Source organism: Daktulosphaira vitifoliae, unplaced genomic scaffold (genome assembly GCF_025091365.1).
Source record: "Daktulosphaira vitifoliae isolate Bord-2020 unplaced genomic scaffold, ASM2509136v1 Scaffold_1, whole genome shotgun sequence".
Classification (NCBI taxonomy): Eukaryota; Metazoa; Arthropoda; class Insecta; order Hemiptera; family Phylloxeridae; genus Daktulosphaira; species Daktulosphaira vitifoliae.
This window is the reverse complement of record NW_026099572.1, coordinates 19,027,771-19,047,859: the sequence shown is the minus strand read 5'-3', so window position 1 is coordinate 19,047,859 and position 20,089 is coordinate 19,027,771. Positions and strand designations below refer to the sequence as shown.

Here is a 20,089-nt window from a genome sequence, read left to right as displayed (position 1 = left end):
AAGATATATATATATATATATATATATATATATAAGAGTCAGTCTTTCCAGAACACTTTCAAAAGTTAAGTTGAAAGAGTTCTACTTTCTATACGTATTTTAAAAGGTTTGCAAAAAACATTGAGCTTTTCTGATAAATTTACAATAAATAGTAATTATAATAATTTCTGACTGCATATTAATCTTAACGATACAATTTTTTTAATTATCATAAATATTTCTATTTACCTCAAACTTGCCAATTGAGCTAAAAGTTATGGTAAAATAAATAATTTTTTTTTTATTATAAATAGTTACAAAAATCAACTTTAAACGATTAAAAAAATAGGTTAAATATGTCATGTTCCTTATTTTTAACATATTAATTAGTATTAATTTAAAACAATTTTTTTTTGTTCTTAATTATTTGTTTTTATATGTAAATACTATTTTTTAATAATAATAAAACTCAGAAGTGATAAAAAAAGTCTAATTGCACATTTTAAAACATCGCGAAAAGTTGATTTAGAATATTATACTTTTGTTTCTGATGAAAGTTTCTTATAGTCCTGTGTATAAAACTTATAACTTTGTTAACTGTTATAATTTTATCAAAAATGACCAAATCAGTATAATTTTTTTTTTATTTAGATGCATGTCTTTTCCTATAATTTGGTTTATTTTTATAAATCTAACCCTTTACATAAGAGGGATTCAATATGATAACTTTTTTTTTTTTAGTTAAAGTAAATTATTAAATTTAATTCAGTTCTGGATATTTCATTTGTAGAATCTTTTTAAATACAAAAAGTTACTTAGAAATGATTACTATGATTTCTATTAAAGTGTTCATTATTATAATGAGTTTTTCTGATAAATATACTGTAAATAGTAATTATAAAATTTCCTGACTGCATATTAATCTTAAAAATAGCATTGTTTTAATTCTCATAAAATTTTCTATTTAATGATGTCAATTTCAAACTTGTAATTGAACTAAAAGTTATGGCAAAATATTCAATTTTTTTAATGTAAATATTCACAAAACTTTATCAACAATTTTTCATCAACTTTAAAGAACCAAAAAAATAGGTTAAAATTGAAAATTTGGACTGATTATTTTTAACATATAAAAATCAAATCCGTAATAATTTGAAAACAAATTTTTTTTCCTTTTAATTATTTTTTTATATGTAATTAGTAATAATATAAAAGATTAGAAGTGATAGTAAAAGTCTAATTGCAGATTTGAAAACAACGCGAAAAATTGACTTAGAAAAGTATAATTTTGCTTCTGATGAAAGTTCCTTGTAGTCCAGTGCATTTATTTATAGTAACAAACAGTTTTTATTGAGAAATATTGTATTAAGCCCTTTAAATTTTTATACACATAAAAGTAAAGCAAAATATAACTTTTTTATTATTTTTATAATTTCTCCGTATAAATTATAATATTAAATTATTGAATATCAATTTCATACTAAATTTAATAACTATAATTAGTATTTATATGATTAATATTTTAAATCTTTTTGGTTCCTATTATAACAGACATCGCGGTTGCATTACACAATTCTATAAGAGAGTTATTTTACTATATTGTTACAAGTTTTCACGAAATGTTTCTATGCATTTTAATATACTATTCATCAAATTTTGGTCGATTTGATTTGAGCAACAAATACTTCCAGCCAATTCATTATCTAATTCCTTTATTTTTTCTGTATTATTTTTTACAATTTTATACTTCATCGTATAATCATTTACATGTCCCTTTAGTTGATCAATGTTAGCATATGTGTCTATTGAATAAAATAATATTATTATAGCAGTTTAAATTATCGCTAAAGTACACTAATTAAAAAAAGTTATCAGTTGCAGGAGTGTCATTTCTAAGTATTTCGGGATTGCTAATTACGTCAATGATTTCGGAATTACTCTATCAGATCTTGTTTTTTAGATAATGCATTTCTTTTATTTTTGAATGTGTGCAAGTTTTTAAAGTTACCTACATTTTATATAACTCATTAAAATCGAGCATATGTAATATAATGCAATACTAAAACTTCTTCAACTTAAATTAATATTAAATTTACGTATCAATCAAGCCGTACCAAATTTTTATAGAAGTAAACTGACATAACAAAACACAGTTCTATAATATATTTTATGAACTATTAACGAAAATTCATAGAGTTTTATTATTCTTACTTCAATGTAAAATTAATTTAGGTTGAAGAATTAGACATTTTAATATTGTAATATATTCGTTTATCTGTAGTTATTATACTATACAGAATGGAACAGATCTAATTAACAACTCATATAACTTATATAACTCATATGATTTACATAACATTTTATACTTTTTTTTTACTTTTTAATCAATTTTTACATAATAAAACTATAATAAAAATATTTTTATGTTATTCTTCAAAATTACAAAAAATATTTTAAAAATCAATTATTTTATTAAAATTTTTTTTAAGATTTAAGGATAGCCATTATATAGATAAGTTTTAAGGGAAAATGTTGATACCAAAAACTCTTATTTTAATTCAGTAGTTACGTTTATACAGCATTTTGAAAATTGTTAAATTTTGATTTTTTTATGGCATCAAATGTTAGTCCATATTATGTAAACTACTAAAGTAAACACTGTTATATTATCTTATTCATTTGTAACAGTACACGATTTCTTTTCGATGGATAATAATAACGTTTAACGCGCTTTTTGCAGAAATGATTATCTTTAATCTTTATATCAAAAGTTAGAAACATTATCTCATACCAACTACGAGTGTTCCATGGTGAGCCTAGTTAAAAGTGATAACAATTATTAATTTGCGTGGTTCTATCATTGTAATCATTGTAATCATATTATTATAGAATATTTCTTGTTAGGATATTTCATAATAAATGCACTTATTCACTATTATTTACGTTTAAATTTATGATATATGAACTTATTTAATTAAAAACTCAATATATTGAGTTTTTTTTTATAATTTCAATTATACTACTACTTAATAATGTAATAAGTGTTAACGTAATAACGTAATTCCGTACTTTACATAATATGGACTAACATTTGATACCATAGGAAAATTGTAAAAAAAATCAAAATTTAACAAACTTAAAAATGCTGTATAAACGTAACTACTGACTTAAAATAAGAATTTTTGATGTCAATTTTTTTCTTTAAAACTTATCTATAAAATCTTCAAAACTTAAAAAAAATATTAATAAATAAATTAATTTTTAAAATATTAATTTGTAATTGAGAAAAATAACATAAAACATATTTTAAATATAGTTCTATATTATAAAATTGATTTAAAAAAAGAAGTATAAAATATTATGTAGATCATAAGTTATACGAATTGTCAGTTAGATCTGTTATACCCAAGTATATTATTGTTCGATTTGAAACAATTATTATGATGGTTTGCTAACTTTAAAAACTTGCACACTTAAAAAAATATATATGCATTATTTACAAAAAGCTAATAGGATAATTCTAAGATCATTTACGGAATCAGAAACCTCAAAATACATAGAAATATCCTCTCACATACCTGCAAATGAAAAATTTTTTTTTTGTTGGCCGGGGTTATTTTTAATAATTGTAAAATTAATTTTATGATAAAGTCACTCAATTTTAATATCACACAAAATTGTCATAATAGATATAGTTTTGTACCATTTTATTAATTGCCTTATTTTATAATATCGCAAATACAAATATAAAATTTCACTAACTATTAGTCTTTGGTAATTTTTCAAGACAAATGATCAAATCTTCTACCAATTCATTATATTTAATGATTTTTTGATTCGCCTGTTAAAATAAAAAGTTTATTAATGCATTCAACTTTTTATTCAACAAACTTAAGAGTTAGTATTAATATAACTGTAAGCTTTTTTTGTTTTATTAAGAAATTAGTAGCAAACAAAAAATGATAACTCATTATTGACCAAATTTTCACCAGTTAATTGACATAGTTCAAACCCTAATTTGCGATTTAAAATTATTTAAAAATTTGGGTTTAAACTACAAATTCATCATTAATTTGGTTTTCATAACATCGGAATCAATAATAGCCTGTTTCAATGTGCCATAATTTATTTTTATGGTAGTTATAAAAAATAAAATTTCTACGCAGGTCGTTCGACATCTATGACAGTAAACTTACATAGAATATAATAGTATGCGTTTATAATTGACATGAATAATGATTGTTTAGGCCTACACAATAAGTGTTGCTATTTTTGTTTTATCTTATCGTTGTTCGGCGGCTGCATAGTTGTCCGGTTTTAAAATCAGTTAGTCTACCTTTGTAAAGCGCACCGCTCGCGTACATATAATAAACGCATATTTATTTTTTCATTCTTTTACGTTTCATTTTAATTTATCGAAGATCTTTTAGTCGTAAGAGATCACGCCGAAACATATGGTCCTTCGCCCGGAACGTCTAGTGAATATCGGAAACGTGAAAGTGCGAAAATTTGCGTAACGAAAGTGCGTTATTAGGGTACGTGAATTAAGCGTTGTATGTGCGTGTTCGTAAATAATTCTAACGCATCGAGTTAGAAAAGGGTTAATTTCTGCCCAACGTAGTGCGTAGCAGCAGCGATTGCTATACGCGGAATAAAATAATATTATTATATATTATTAACGTATTTTAATTTAAAGTTCGTATAAGTGCATTAGATATCGTCATAAGTATTGTGAAACAAATATAGTTAAGTGTAAAAAACCCGTGCGCAATATTTATAGTGTCGGCGTACAGCGGTTATTGTGGTACTATCGTTATAGTTGTACTTTGCTCAAATTACCACGAACGCTCTCTGACAGTTAATAGAGCGTACATATATATATACATATATTAGTAACGGTCAGCTGAGGCATTTGGTTTCTTTTGGAACAATTATTTATTATCGGTAAAAACTAACAAAACAAATTATGCCTGAAGATAATCGCAAAAATGAAGTTACGCGATTAAGCATAAGGAGAGGTCAATTAAAATCAGCATTGACAAAATTTTTAAAGTTTGTGCAAGACGAAAAGTCGGACCTAATCGAAATTCGGCTTAGAAGAGAAAAAATTGAGGAAGCATGGAGTGAGTACGACCAAGTACAGTTGGAAATCGACATGATAGAAGGGATAAACGTAGAGGAACAGCAAAATTATAGAGCTGATTTTGAAGACTTATACTTTAAAGCCAGTACGATTGTGGAGAAAAGGCTATCTGAATTGAGTAGGGTAGTCAGCAACGCGTCAGACGTTGGTGTAGGGAATACGGCAGCAACAGCTTCAATCGTAGCGACACCAACAGTAGCGGCGCCAGCTATTAGATTAGCCCCGCTAGATATCCCATCATTTCATGGCGACTATAAGCAATGGTCAACATTTTATGATATTTTTTCGGCATTAATTCATACCAACGACCAATTGTCAGACATACAAAAATTTTTCTATTTGAAAGCGGCTTTAAAAGACGATGCCAAACAGGCTGTTAATTGTTTGGAAATCACGGCGTCAAATTACGCAGTGGCATGGCGGACATTAATTGAAAGATACAACAATAAAAAAAGTCTAATACAAGCCCATGTGAAAGCGTTATTTCACTTAGAGACGCTAACTGTAGAATCAGCAATTAAACTTCGAGCATTTACAGATTCAATAAAAGGACATATGCAAGCATTAAAAACCCTTAATCAAGAGCCAGAGTTGTGGAGTCCTATGTTAACGTATTTAGTAACCACCAAGTTAGATAGAAGTTGTCTTCGAGCGTGGGAAACGGAATCGGCTCAGGACTCTCTTCCTACAATTATCGAATTGGTGGACTTTTTAGAAAAACGGTTTAAAATTTTAGAAGCGATCGAATCATCTAAAGCCATAAATCAGAGAAACGCAACAGCACCGGCTACCCATAGTCAAGATGTCAGAAAATCTATGGTACGGAGCAATGCTTATGCGGTGACAAATTCGGACAAAAAATGCTTTAATTGTCACTCAAATCACTCGGTGTATCGATGTCCTAGTCTTTTGGCCTTGTCCGTAGTTGGACGCATTAAGCGCATTAGTGAGCGCAATTTATGCAGGAATTGTCTACAGGCACACCCTAAGAAAAAATGTTTGGCTCGAGGCTGTTTTAAGTGTGGCAAGCCACATAATACACTTTTACACTTAAGTGCACGGACCGATCAGTCAGAGTTCAACTCAGCAACAAACGTAACGGAAAATTCGGAAAATAGCGAGTCAGAACAAGTAGTTCAAAATGAATTAGTAACCGTTAGTGCACATACTAGCTTACCGGCCGCTACGTCGATATTATTACCAACCGCAGTTGTTTTGGTTAAGAGTAATCGTGGTGAATGGGAGCAGTGTCGCGTGTTACTAGATTCTGCATCACAAAGTAATTTTATAACCGAACGCATGGCGCAGATTTTGCGGTTACCTAAAACCCATGTCGACCAAAGCGTCCAAGGAATTGGTGGGAACGTACAAAGAATTAAATCGCGCGTAATGTTTACAGCCAACTCCCGTTTAAATGACTATTCAGTAACATTGTCATGTTTAGTAGTTAAGAACATTACGAGTAACCTACCAGACATCCGACTAAATGATAGCTGCGTGGTTCCGAAAGCTATAGTCTTAGCGGATCCGCGTTTCACCGTGCCATAGAAGATTGACCTATTAATAGGAGCGGGTCATTTCTATGATTTAATGTCTGCAGGTAAAATAAAGCCACGACCAGGCGGTCCTGTATTTCAGGAAACAAAGTTCGGATGGGTGGTTGCTGGTTCATCGGAAAATCAGCTCAATAGTATAAGTCAAAAAACGGCAGTTTTCCTCACTGTGAATGACAATTCTAACCAATCACTAGAAAATATATTGGCCAAATTTTGGCGCTTGGACGAGTACACAGAAAAAAATGCATGGACGTTAGAAGAAAAGGTGTGCAAGAAATATTTTGATCAAACAGTTCAGCGAAATGAACATGGAAGATTCGTGGTACAATTGCCATTCAAAAGTAACGCAAGCCAATTGGGTAAATCCTATGAAACGGCAAAAAGGCGATTTTTATCGTTGGAGCGTCGTCTGCAAGCAAATGTCGATACACGAGCAGAGTATTTAAAATTTATGAACGAGTACGAAAAGCTAGGACACATGGAACTTGTGACGGGTGAGGAGTCAAAAGAAAAGGAGACTCATTGTTATTATTTACCTCATCATGCCGTTATAAATAATAATAGCACAACTACGAAGCTTCGAGTCGTTTTTGATGCGTCATGTAAAACCGACTCGGGTCTTAGTCTGAATGACGTATTATTAAAAGGACCTGTTATACAGGACGATCTGCTATACATCCTAGCTCGATTTCGCACGTGTAAATATGTACTAACAGCAGATATCGAAATAATGTACCGACAAATAATGGTAGGCGAGAGTCATCGGGATTATCAGAGAATTGTCTGGCGTGATAATCCAAACGGGCCATTGAAAATCTACCGCCTACGAACTGTAACGTACGGTACAATAAGCGCAAGTTATTTGTCAACAGCTTGCCTAGAAAAGTTAGCTGAATGTGAATTCAGTAGGTATCCTGACGCGTGTCAATCATTAGTTAACGATTTTTATGTGGATGATTGGTTAGGCGGTGCAATGAAACGGGCAGAGGCAATAACATTACGATACAATATTATTACCATAATGAAAGGTGCCGGTCTACATTTACGGAAATGGGCATCAAACGATAATAGTTTAATAAATAGTTTATTACCCGCCGAACACAATAAAGATAGTGACGGTCCGCGTATTATCGATAACGACACGACGAAAATATTAGGCCTGTGTTGGGATCCGCCATCGGATTCATTTAAATATACATTAAGTGAAAACATAATAAATAATAACAATATAACAAAGCGAACAATTTTATCGAATATAGCCACAATTTTTGATCCCCTTGGTTTGCTCGGACCTGTGTTAGTTGTCGCAAAAATTATCATGCAACGTTTGTGGTGCATTCAACTCAGTTGGGACGAACCCGTTTCGGAGGAAGTCGCTGTAGAATGGCGTAATTATAGTGCACAATTAACAACATTAAATAAGTTCAGTATTCCAAGATATATATTATGTGAAAATAAAATCGTTACATTACAGTTACACGGTTTTGCCGATTCATCTATCAGAGCGTATGGTGCATGTGTTTACATTAGAAGTACTGACGAAAACGGCCAGCACACGGTGCGTTTGCTACAAGCGAAGTCCAAGGTCGCGCCCATAAAAACGATATCGCTGCCTCGACTAGAATTGTGCGCAGCCCTATTATTAGCACGAATGGTAAACGGAATAGTGCCGAAGTTGAAATGCAAATTCGAGCGACAATTTTATTGGACCGATTCGAGCGTAACCCTAGCTTGGATTTCATCTCCATCTGCTAAATGGAAAACGTTCGTGGCGCATCGTGTTGGTGAAATACAAGACAAAACGTCCATAAATGATTGGCGTCATGTCCGCTCGGAGGACAATCCTGCTGATTTAATATCACGTGGCTGTACTCCAAACGAATTGCGAATTAATGCGATGTGGTGGAACGGTCCCCATTGGTTGAAGGAGGAGTACGAGAAATGGCCGAAGTCATGTGTACAATACAGTAGTACAAACAATATACCAGAAGCCAAAAATACGGACGAAACAACAATTACGACTGTTGCATGCGTAGCGTACGATAAATGTTATTCGTTGTTATCTAGAAGGTCGTCGTTATTATTTATCATCAGAGTGACGGCGTATTGCCTACGCTGGCGGTATAACATGAATCGAGCAGTATGTGATAAAAATAATGGGCCGTTAACGGTAAACGAATTAGATAGAGCAAATACGAAAATCGTCAAAATAATTCAACGCGCACATTTTCGGCAAGAATTGAGAGAGTTAAATAGTGCAAATGCGAATGTGTCAAAAAAAAGTAAACTACTGCGTCTTAGTCCATATATTGATGGGGATAATATTATACGCGTCGGAGGTCGTTTAAAATACGCTATGGCGTTAAATGACAATCAGAGACATCAAATTGTATTGCCGGATAACTGTCTTTACACAAAATTATTATTCCGTAAAGAACACATGGATTTGATGCACAGTGGACCTCAAGCCTTGGTGGCCTCTATTAGACAGCGCTACTGGCCTTTAAAAGCGCGAAGTTTGGCTCGTACTATAGTACACAATTGCGTTAATTGTTTTAAACTGAAACCTCAAATAGTACAACCGATCATGGGGAGTCTGCCTGGTTCACGGGTACAGAGTGGAAGAGCATTTGCCATATGTGGTGTAGATTTTGCGGGTCCAGTCATGATAAGAACGAGCTTGCGTCGTAAGGCACCATGTAACAAAGGATACATCAGCATATTTGTATGTTTCGCGACAAAGGCGATACATATCGAACTCGTGAGCGATTTGTCAACGAAGACATTTTTACAGGCGTTGAACAGATTTTTTGATCGACGTGGCAAAAGTTCAATAATTTACAGTGATAACGCCCGAAATTTTGTGGGCATGCGTCGGCATTTAAAGGAGGTGTACGCACTTTTCCAGTCTCCAGAACATCAGCGATCCGTTTTCTCTCATCTAGCGGACAAAGGAATTGAGTGGCGATTTATACCACCCCGTGCGCCACATTTCGGTGGACTTTGGGAGGCTGCGGTCAAAAGTATGAAAAGTTTGCTATATCGCGTTTTAGGAGAAGCTCGGCTCACGTACGAAGAATTATTAACTGTACTAACGAGAGTGGAAGCGGTACTTAACTCGCGACCAATAACTCCAGTATCCTCTGATCCGGCTGATCTAACCTATCTCACACCAGGTCATTTTTTAATTGGCGATATAATGACTGCCATACCGGAAAAGGACGAGACGACCACGCCTATTACTCACTTAAATAGGTGGAGAATAGTCTCTCATTACACCCAAGTACTTTGGAAACGGTGGCACCAAGAGTACTTATCTCAACTACAGGAAAGAACCAAATGGTCCAGCACGAAAGGGCCTAAGTTACAAATTGGAACTATTGTGTTGGTAAAAGAGACAAATTTACCACCACTCAAATGGCAAGCTGGGCGTGTAATGGAATTATACTGTGACGATGACAACGTGGCACGATCAGCAAAGGTCCGTACTAACGTCGGCGAGTTTTCACGAGCGGTCAGGTTATTATGTCCGTTACCTTTTGAAGGCAACAGTTTGTAGCCAGTTTGTAATTTATTTAAATTCCTTATAATTCGTAGTTATTGTCATATCCTGTGTGGGATTTATCATTAATTTTTCCATAATGAATTTGTTTCTAATGATTATTTGTATATTAATTTTTTTGTATTTATGTATTACTTTTTACGTTTTTAGTTGTTGCGAAATTTGTTCTTAGATTATAGTTGTTTTTTGTTATCTTTTACTTTGAAACAAATATTTCAAGGCGGGCGGTGTGTTTAGGCCTACACAATAAGTGTTGCTATTTTTGTTTTATCTTATCGTTGTTCGGCGGCTGCATAGTTGTCCGGTTTTAAAATCAGTTAGTCTACCTTTGTAAAGCGCATCGCTCGCGTACATATAATAAACGCATATTTATTTTTTCATTCTTTTACGTTTCATTTTAATTTATCGAAGATCTTTTAGTCGTAAGAGATCACGCCGAAACAATGATAAAATATATAATTTTTGTATATTAAAAATACCGAATTGTATCTGTGATAAATGACTACAACTGTAGGCTAAACAGCAAATTATCAATAGAAAATTGGTTAAAAATATTTTAACTTTAACAAGAAATAACAGAAGAACAAAATTATTAAAAAGTGTTTTCTATTATATTAATCATAGAATAGCGGTTGCCATTAAAGAAAATTAAATTTTTATTTTTTTTCTGAAAGTATAAAAAAAAAATTATCTAAATATCATTGTAGTGTTTTGAATCAAACAATATTTTCAATTTCCTTATTAATTTATTAAACTTATGAATCATAACATAAATTTGTATTTTATATTAATATTTTGCTAGAAAAAGTATAATTGAAAAAATGATAAGGTATTAATTGATTGTTTAAAATTATTTTTTAAGTAGTAATTAAAAATGTATTTCTGTAGTAGCACTAATGAAATTGTTATTAACGAAAACCTGAACCACAATATCAAAAAATTGGTAGACCAAAACCTCACTGAAACCGATAATTTAAAAAAAGTGAAAACCGAAATCCTACGGCGACCCATAAAATTATTTCTGTTCTTAGGCTTGATATTCACTTAATTTTTTTTTAATAGAAACATATGTTACTCACGCAATAGCAATCCATCTGAGAGGTTTCTATAATCTATTATACGAAAACATATATCTATTTTAATTTATTTTATACATATATATATATATATATATATATATACATTCATGTATGCATATTAAATTTAATTCATTGTATACAATACTAATAAAAACAGAAAAAAAGAACATACATATCTAACTATACTTAAATGTAAACTATAACTAACATGCTAGAAAATGCAAATTCAAAAATTTTAAAAATAATCTTTTTAAGGTTATTTTTATACTTGGGAAGCGAAGGACCATGTCCAATAAATGCCTAATGATAAAAAAAGTTATAACCCGCACTATATTTTAAAAATCGAATAGTTATTTAAAATTAAAAATATTAATTTAAAACTAAAAAGTATTAAAAATATTTAATTAAAAAAGCCACAAAAACAATTACTAAAAAATAAAAATCGAGGTTACCTATATTTGAAACAATGTTACCATTATCAACACTAAACACATACTGATACCCCGACCGAAAAAATAACCCCTTATATACCCCTAGTGCCGATATATCAACTTCTTGATTTTTAATATTTCTTTAACGTTTACGCGTTTTTTGTTTGTCCTATGTAAATAATTTTGAAATTACGTTTTCGTTATGATAATTAAATCTGGCTATTTCTCTTTTAACCTCCAGATCTTTATCAAAATCTATTTTATTCATTGGAATTTTAACTAATCTGTAAACCATACTATTAAAGCTGCCATTTTGTGTTTCCAGCTGTGGTTCATACATCACTTAAAAAATAAAAACGGTTTTTATTTACATTCAGATAAGGGGAATGCCATAGTAATACTGAAAAAAGATTAAATTAATAGTGTATCAAAAATGATTCAAGGGGGTCCCTATAAAGTAGGTAAAAAGAATACATTAAAAAAGATGATAATGGATTAAATACAAAAATTATTTGGTTATACTTTTCAAAATAATGATAGGTTAATTTTATTTGACAAGTTAGCTTTATCTCCTAGTATTCCGATAAATATAACAATTGGTTTTTTTAAATACTAAGGGAACCAAATATAAAACTACATAAAAAATAAATAAATATTTATAACGACATGGACTGTTTTTAATTTCTATATAGGGAACCTTTTCAATCAATAGTATGTCATTTTTGATAGACTATTTTTTTTGTGGCTTTTTGAATTGAATATTTTTAATTTTTTTTAGTTTTAAATTATTATTTTTAATTTTAAATAATATTAGCCCCAAGTGATCAATTTTAATTATATTCTAATAGTTATTTTAAATGTTGGTTCAAAAGTTATCTTCGATCATTCTTAATTTCAATTAGATTATTTTCTATTAAATAATCTAGTTAAATGAATATGTTGTCATATAAACAAATTGATAAAATAATATGTCAATGTTGACAGTGGTATATTTACGGCAGGGTGTCCATGGTGTTTCAACCCCTCTCCTAAGATATTAAATCAAAGTATTGGGTATAGTGAAAGGTTGAATCTACCCACTACTCTAGATTCTACAATCTATCTGTACCCCCACCATACAAAATGTATGTCCCTGAATGTTGGTGATATAATAGTGATGCAACAACAAGGGACTACAGTACCTCCGAATTCTAAATTAGTACCATGGAAAATATAAAAATTGTATATACTTTTATATTATAATATTTTTAGAGTGCGGTAAATATAGCTTTTCTATTAATAATTCACTGTATTGACATGAATGTAAAGAGATATATTTATAAAATATGTTATCCATTATTTAATATAAATTTTATTTATTAGTAAATAAAATATATAAATAAAAGAAGTTTTACTAAATTAGGAGAGAGAGGGTGTTTGCCACTTAATGGGTAATACTAATTACATTTGTATCTGGCCTTTGAATTAATTTTTGTAAAATATTGTCAAGACTAACAAGTTTTATAACCCCTTCGAAAATTATTGGATGCAAATTGATGGATTTAAATTTCGTTATACACAATTACACATATATTTACTTAATTTAACTAATTTATAAACTATTACTTATTAAATATAAGTAATTTTGATTTTCCGTAAAATTATAAGCACGAGAAAGTGATAATGTAGTTTTGTCCCCATTATTCTGGCACCTACTAAGAATTTTTTGTAGTTCATATTAATTTGTTTAACAATTTGATTGAATTGTAATAATTTTGTTTAATTATATTACGATATATTCATTTTAAAATATGTTATTTAAAATAAAGATTTATTTATTTTTTAAATTAAACACTATCTATAGATTTGCATCGAAGCGTTTTTTATGATAGTGATTTTAATCACTGTCAGATATCATTATATTTGACCTAATTATGCCACATTAGCACAGTGCCACGACCCCTTTGTGCTGGGTTTTTATGTTTACTATCCATTTATACCTTTGTTAAAAAACTTTGCTTAAACTATGAATAATATAGAAATATAAGTTAATTTTTACATATATTATAGTCTAAATCAGTTTAGGCTCAACTAAAAATTTAGTAAGAACTTCATATTTATTTTTTCAAACCATTTGTATTAAACAAAATTATATTCTTATTTTAGTAGTATATAAAGCTTGTACAAAGATTTTTAAAATACTTGCCATTAAATAAAACGCGAATAAAATAAATAACTTCATTTTAACTTATAATTATAAGCTGAAAAAAAAAATCGTAAATTTTTGCTTTTAAATATTAATTTGAAAAATGTACTGTGAATTAAAGTTTAAGTTAAAAATACCTTATTTATGACAGATAATTTTAATTGATATTATTTTAATATTGTGTAATGTTTATCACAAAATTGTCTCTAAAAAAAAAAAACACAAATTTTTAATTAGTTATATGATATGATTAGTGACACACACAGGGATAGCTGACAGGTTTGTAACACCCCCACCATTTTTCTACTATAAACTCAATATGACATTAATGCTAGTAAGAATAGATCATAAGGATAATAAAAACTTAGACTTCTCGTTGAAATATTTACTGAAGACCACTGAAAATGATATGGTGATATCAAATTTTTTTTTTTTCAAATTTTGATAATCTTAATTTAAATTTATATCAAATTAAAGCATATTACAATTTACTTGTTAGTATATATATATTGCAACTTAACGTTGTTAAATATGTCGGAATGTTATCATTATAGTAATTTTATACATATGAATTTCATTTTATGTGTACTAATATCACCCTTTCTTTAATATATTCAAAAGTGAAAATTAATAAATGTAATAAATTATATAAAGAAATAATCGATAACGGATTGATTAGTTTTTTGAATAAACTAAATAAAGTAAGGAATTCTGTGTAGGCAATATAATGGACAATGTAATGAACTCTCGTCATGTGGTGTCATCCATAAAATAAGAAAATGGTACCAGGAATTCATAAGGTAAATGTTGTCTTTTTTACAAATTAAAACAAGTTACACGACGAGTAAACCTAGAAGACATTAAAAATAGAACCAGAAATTCAGGAGTAATTTTGTTTTAAAACCAAGTGCCTCAATGAGATCGTCGTTATTTAGTGTCAGGCTGTCCGTTACATGACACCGTCGTGCTGATCCTGACACACAGTAATCTATCGCAGTTTATCTGAGCCTTGAATAATAACTCGCTTATTGAAATGCTTGGATACACTGTGTTATACGTCTATTCCAAGATAATGATGTAAAAAGTAATTAATAATAATAAAAAAATATGTACAGTAGAACTCCAATTATCCGAACTCCGACCATCCGAATCGCCGATTATCCGAATCACTTTCAGAAAAAATCAGAAAAAAATTTGTCCAAAGTCCGCGGCGTCAGTGTAGGCACAACACGTGGTAAGAGTTCCCACTCCAGTTCCGGCGCATTGCAGTCACCTGTCATTGTTTGTTTTGATTAGTCAGTGAATGGGTCCCGGTCCCCATTAATTCGGATAATTGGAGTTCTACTGTAATTATCCGAGGTTTTTTCCTGTTTTTTTCATTATGTAACCATTTAAACTAAAAATAAAATACATCATGGGACTCCCATTGAAATTTCAATACAAATTGATGGGTCACACTCAAGTGAAATTTTTTTCCAAATTTGGGGGAGGACCACTGAATTTGTATATAAATTTTTAAATAAAAATTAAAGTTAGGGAATCGAAAAACCCACAATTTTGGAGATATGAAAATTTTAGTTTTTGATTTCGCTATTTTTAGGCCCTACTTAATATCATTATACTACCTGTGACATTGATTAAGTCAACATTCTGTATATAAACACACTACTCCTTCTACCCTTGTTCAAAAGGCTAATATTTGTTAAAATACTGGTTTAAAAGTTGTTATTGACCAGTAATTTTTTTATTTTTAAACTATTTAAATATATATGTTTATACTTGAAAAACTGAAGTTGTTATTTTTTTAAAGGGTGAAGAGAGGAAAGAGAACTAATTTTTTTTTTTTTAATTATAAATCATGTTCAAAATAGTAATTTTAAAAAAATGCTATTTTGGATGATACTACAGTAGAACTCCAATTATCCGAATTAATGGGGACCGGGACCCATTCACTGACTAATCAAAACAAACAATGACAGGTGACTGCAATGCGCCGGAACTGGAGTGGGAACTCTTACCACGTGTTGTGCCTACACTGACGCCGCGGACTTTGGACAAATTTTTTTCTGATTTTTTCTGAAAGTGATTCGGATAATCGGCGATTCGGATGGTCGGAGTTCGGATAATTGGAGTTCTACTGTATTAACTTCTTAGATAGAAAAATTATAACATTACATTTTACAAGATTCTGAGTATTTCATTAAAAGTATAAATTTATTTTTAAAATTAAAAATATAAAATTTATTTAGTAAAAATATTTAGACGATGAAATTATAAAACAACCTTTTGCACTGACATACTTAAGGTAGGGGGGATATAGTTTTCATATCTATTCCAATAAAATAATAGTATGGTAAATTATACAATTTGTTTTCATACGAAGGAAAGTGAAAAATTATTTATGTATTTTTCCCCTAAAAACAAAACCCAAATTACGCCAATGATCGTATGTAATAAGTTAAAAGAAATGTTGAAAAACATGATTTAAAAAACCCAGCACAGGGGGGTCGTGGCTCTGTGGTGATGTGGCATAATTGGATCAAGTATAATTATATCAGACAGTGATTAAAATCACTATCATAAAAAACGCTTCCATGCATATCTTTTAATAGTATTTAATTAAAAAAATTAGGTGAATTATTCCAAAAGATACATGATCTGCTATTTCCTTATTTATATCCTGATTATGATAAAGTATAAAAGTGTCAGACTTTCCGTAACACTTTCAAAAGTTAAGTTGAAAAAGGTAATTTTTTGTGAAAAGGTTGTCATATTGAGTCACCATGTGGGTAGATAAAGGGTCAGATTTATAAAAAAAATATTAACCAAATGATCGGTATAGACATCATGAAACTACAGAAATAAAAAATTGTTTTAATTTTGTTATTTTTAATAGAGTTATGGCAGTTTTAAGTAAATAAAATTAAAAAATGTTAAAAATTAGCGATTTTTAAATTTATAATTTTTTTGGAGATTTCCCCCATTTATGGTGAACGAGGGAAAGTTTTTCATTTTTTCGAAGGTAATGGATTTGATTAGATACGATTTGTGTACTTTTGATGTATCGTTGAAAAAAATCGGTTCTGTGAGAGCTGAGAAAAAGTGGTAACAGACACAAAAAAAAAATATCACATCATAATAAAATAAATACCTTCTCAGCTTCGCATTGAAGCTAAAATCATAGATTTGATGAGTATATTGTCTTTTTTTTTGTTAAATAAATTATAATTTTTGTTTTTCTATAAATGACTTATAATTTTAAATTTATTTTAAAACATACATTTTTGCTTCGATGCGAAGCTGAGAATATATTGGATTTACTATGATGTAAAATGATGTAAAACTGCCAGAACTTTCTTAAAAATGTTTTTTTTTGATAGATGCGATGCATAATGTCTAAACCTGTCATTTAATATACTTTTTTTATAAATCTGACCCTTTGCCTGCCCACAGAGGGGATCTAAAATGACAAATTTTTCACAAAAAATTAACTTTTTCAACTTAACTTTTGCTAATGTAATATACTTTATTATGGAAAAAAAAAATTTGAACATTATTTTGTCTTCACAGTGAAAATGGCTACCAAATGCTATTTTTGTGTGAAAATTCTTGATTTTGTATTTTACATTTTTAACTTTATATTGCATTAACTTATTGAAAAAAAGTGAAGAAAAAATTTCAATTTTTTTATGAGAAATAATATTTATATCCTTTTTTCATTCAACATACTTTATCTTAATCAGAATATAAATAAGGAAATAGCAGATCTTGTAGCTTTTGTAATATCCACCATTTTTTTTTAAATAAAACACTATCTAAAGATTTGCATCGAATTGTTTTTTTTTATAATTTTTTTTAATCACTGTCAGATATCATTATACTTGATTCACTATGTGAATCAATACGTGGTGACGTGACTATGCCACGTCACCACTGTGTCGTGACCCCCTGTTTTGGGTTTTTTTAATAGTACCAATTGTTTTTCTGGAATTAAATAATACAGATAGTAATTTATTTAGCATTAAAATATTTAGTTGTTTGAAAAACTCAAATATTTTTTGTTTGAAACTGTAAAAATAAAATCTTATAAAATTCGTTTAATTAAAATCGAGTTAAAATATAAAAAAATCTGTTTCTGAGCAAAATAATATTTTTGAATCTTACAAAAAAAAATAATATACTTAATATAATATAATTACCTTATTAATTATCACTGACAATTGCTGCATAAATGTATTAAATAACTAATAACTCTACTTAAATACTTAAATTTATCATTATTTTAAAAACTACGCATGAAATTGTATTTTGATTAAAATAAATAGATGATATCATTATGTAACACAAAAAATATGAATAATAATTTAGTTCTGTTTGTTTAGTTAAAATTTATGAGTTTTTTGCTTAGTAAAATATTTTTTTACAAAATTAATTATTTGCAAATATTTAAAATTTACATTTATAAATATATTTTAACAGTAATTTCTTGAAATCTAAACTTATATATTTCATATTTGTGAAGACTTTTTTTCTACAAAAAAAAAAAAAATATCGATAAAAAAAACATATTTAATTTTCATTTTCTGTACCCCATTGAAATTAATAATTAAAAAAAAAGTTAAATGCAGTGGGTTTTTTTAAATTTATTAATTATTTAAGAAAAATTTAATTATAACAACACGATACACCACACTTTTAATAGTGACAATTTTGTTGACTTTAAAATAAAATAACTGAATGACTAAAGATTGTCAGTTTTGATTGACCGTATATGGTTGTCATCAATCGTCAGTCAATGATCACACTTGACTGTCAATCACGTTTATTGTCGTTCAAAATTGACCGTGTATGGGGGGCTTAACACCGTGATTGAAATTTGGTATAACTTTGGGTCAGTTAACAATAATAACATTAATACTGAAAGATGTAAATAGTACAGGTGTACAATATATGGCGCGGGTATATCTTGACGACACGTACGGCGGATGTAAGTCACAGATGAACTAGTTTACATAGTTGCCAACGTTTCTCGCAGTGCTGCACCCCCTGACCTGTCCTATCTACCGACCGCCGGATAAGACAAACTTGTGTTATTGTCAACAGTAATGAGTGCGACGGTGAACAGCTGATAATCACGACTGGATGACGTGCTAATTCACTGTACATGAATAGTGCGCTATTACGTTTCATTCTTTTGGCTCTTAAAAGTTTTCGCCAGCATCATAATATTCCTCTATTTCTCACGGTCTTAAACCAACAAATCTTACTGTTGAATGGAATAGGTTATGTAATTAAAAGATTTAGAAATTATTCGTAATATAATAGTACTAGGCTCCGCCTAGCTGGGGCTCCGCCCCAGACCCGGGGCCCTTCGAGCCTTACGCGCCTTCGGCGCGTTAGTCTCTTCGGGCCATCATCATAAGTAGGCCACTGATTCCGGTAGAAGTACCCGGCTACGCCGGGCACGATAAGTGTTTTTCAGAAGAAATATTACTTCAGAATCAGTGAAAACTATAGAAAACTATATCTAAAAATGTTATTATTAAAATCAGGAAAATTCAAAAAGAAATATAGTAAAATGTATTGGGTATAAGGTTGAAGCCTCTTAATGAGGTATTCCTTTTAGGCCTATTCAAAAATTATTTTAGAAGGAAATTTAATATTTTTTACTTTGTTAAACATGTTATAGAAATTTTTTTGCTAAAATTAAAGTAATGATGAAAAAAAGGACATTAGGTCCTTATATATTAGAAGTTGCCTAAAATAATATTGATAGCGCTTGTTCAAGGAAGGGCCAATCTCTCTTAAATACACCCCTGTTATGCACAAAAATTAATAATAATCTAATTAAAATAATTGTGTTTATATTATAGAATAATTAAAAAAAAATTTAGCAGGTTATTATAAGTGGCACAATGTAAATTTAAATTAAATTTAATATTAAAATAAAATTAATATTAAAAATAAAAATAAAAATTTAATTTTGATAAATATATTGGTAACAGCGATTTAACGATGAACATCATAGTTATCATAGATGAACCCCAATTCAAAAGATAAACTCATAGTCTCATACATCATATATGAGAAAAAAGAAAATTATTAACTCTGTACTTAGTACTGTTCTTATAATGAAAGTATAAACTTAAATAAT

At 29.5% G+C, this 20,089-nt stretch overlaps 1 protein-coding gene across 2 annotated transcripts; it reads right to left on the bottom strand.

Moving 5' to 3' along the window:
- Positions 1-1,374: 1,374 nt before the first annotated feature.
- On the bottom strand, positions 1,375-18,204 carry LOC126896842 (uncharacterized). 2 transcript variants are annotated; one of them, XM_050669970.1, is made up of 6 exons: positions 18,135-18,204; positions 14,073-14,141; positions 13,936-13,990; positions 11,320-11,352; positions 3,742-3,820; positions 1,375-1,781 (listed from the first exon to the last, which is right to left on the bottom strand). In XM_050669970.1, the coding sequence occupies exons 3-6, from the start codon at positions 13,969-13,971 to the stop codon at positions 1,582-1,584; spliced, it is 348 nt and encodes a 115-aa protein (XP_050525927.1). In that variant the 5' UTR covers positions 13,972-13,990; positions 14,073-14,141; positions 18,135-18,204; the 3' UTR covers positions 1,375-1,581. The 2 variants fall into 2 exon arrangements, with proteins under 2 accessions (XP_050525927.1, XP_050525929.1); XM_050669972.1 differs by lacking the exons at positions 13,936-13,990; positions 14,073-14,141 and having other exon boundaries at positions 18,135-18,174.
- Positions 18,205-20,089: the final 1,885 nt, after the last annotated feature.

Excerpts from the sequence above, each read along its gene's own strand:
- LOC126896842 (XM_050669970.1), bottom strand. The coding sequence starts at position 13,971 with ATGAAGTTATTTATTTTATTCGCGTTTTATTTAATG. Across the intron at positions 11,353-13,935 it reads TATTCGCGTTTTATTTAATG|ATTATAGAAACCTCTCAGAT; the intron begins GCAAGTATTTTA and ends TTCGTATAATAG. Across the intron at positions 3,821-11,319 it reads CTCAGATGGATTGCTATTGC|GCGAATCAAAAAATCATTAA; the intron begins GTGAGTAACATA and ends TTATTTTAACAG.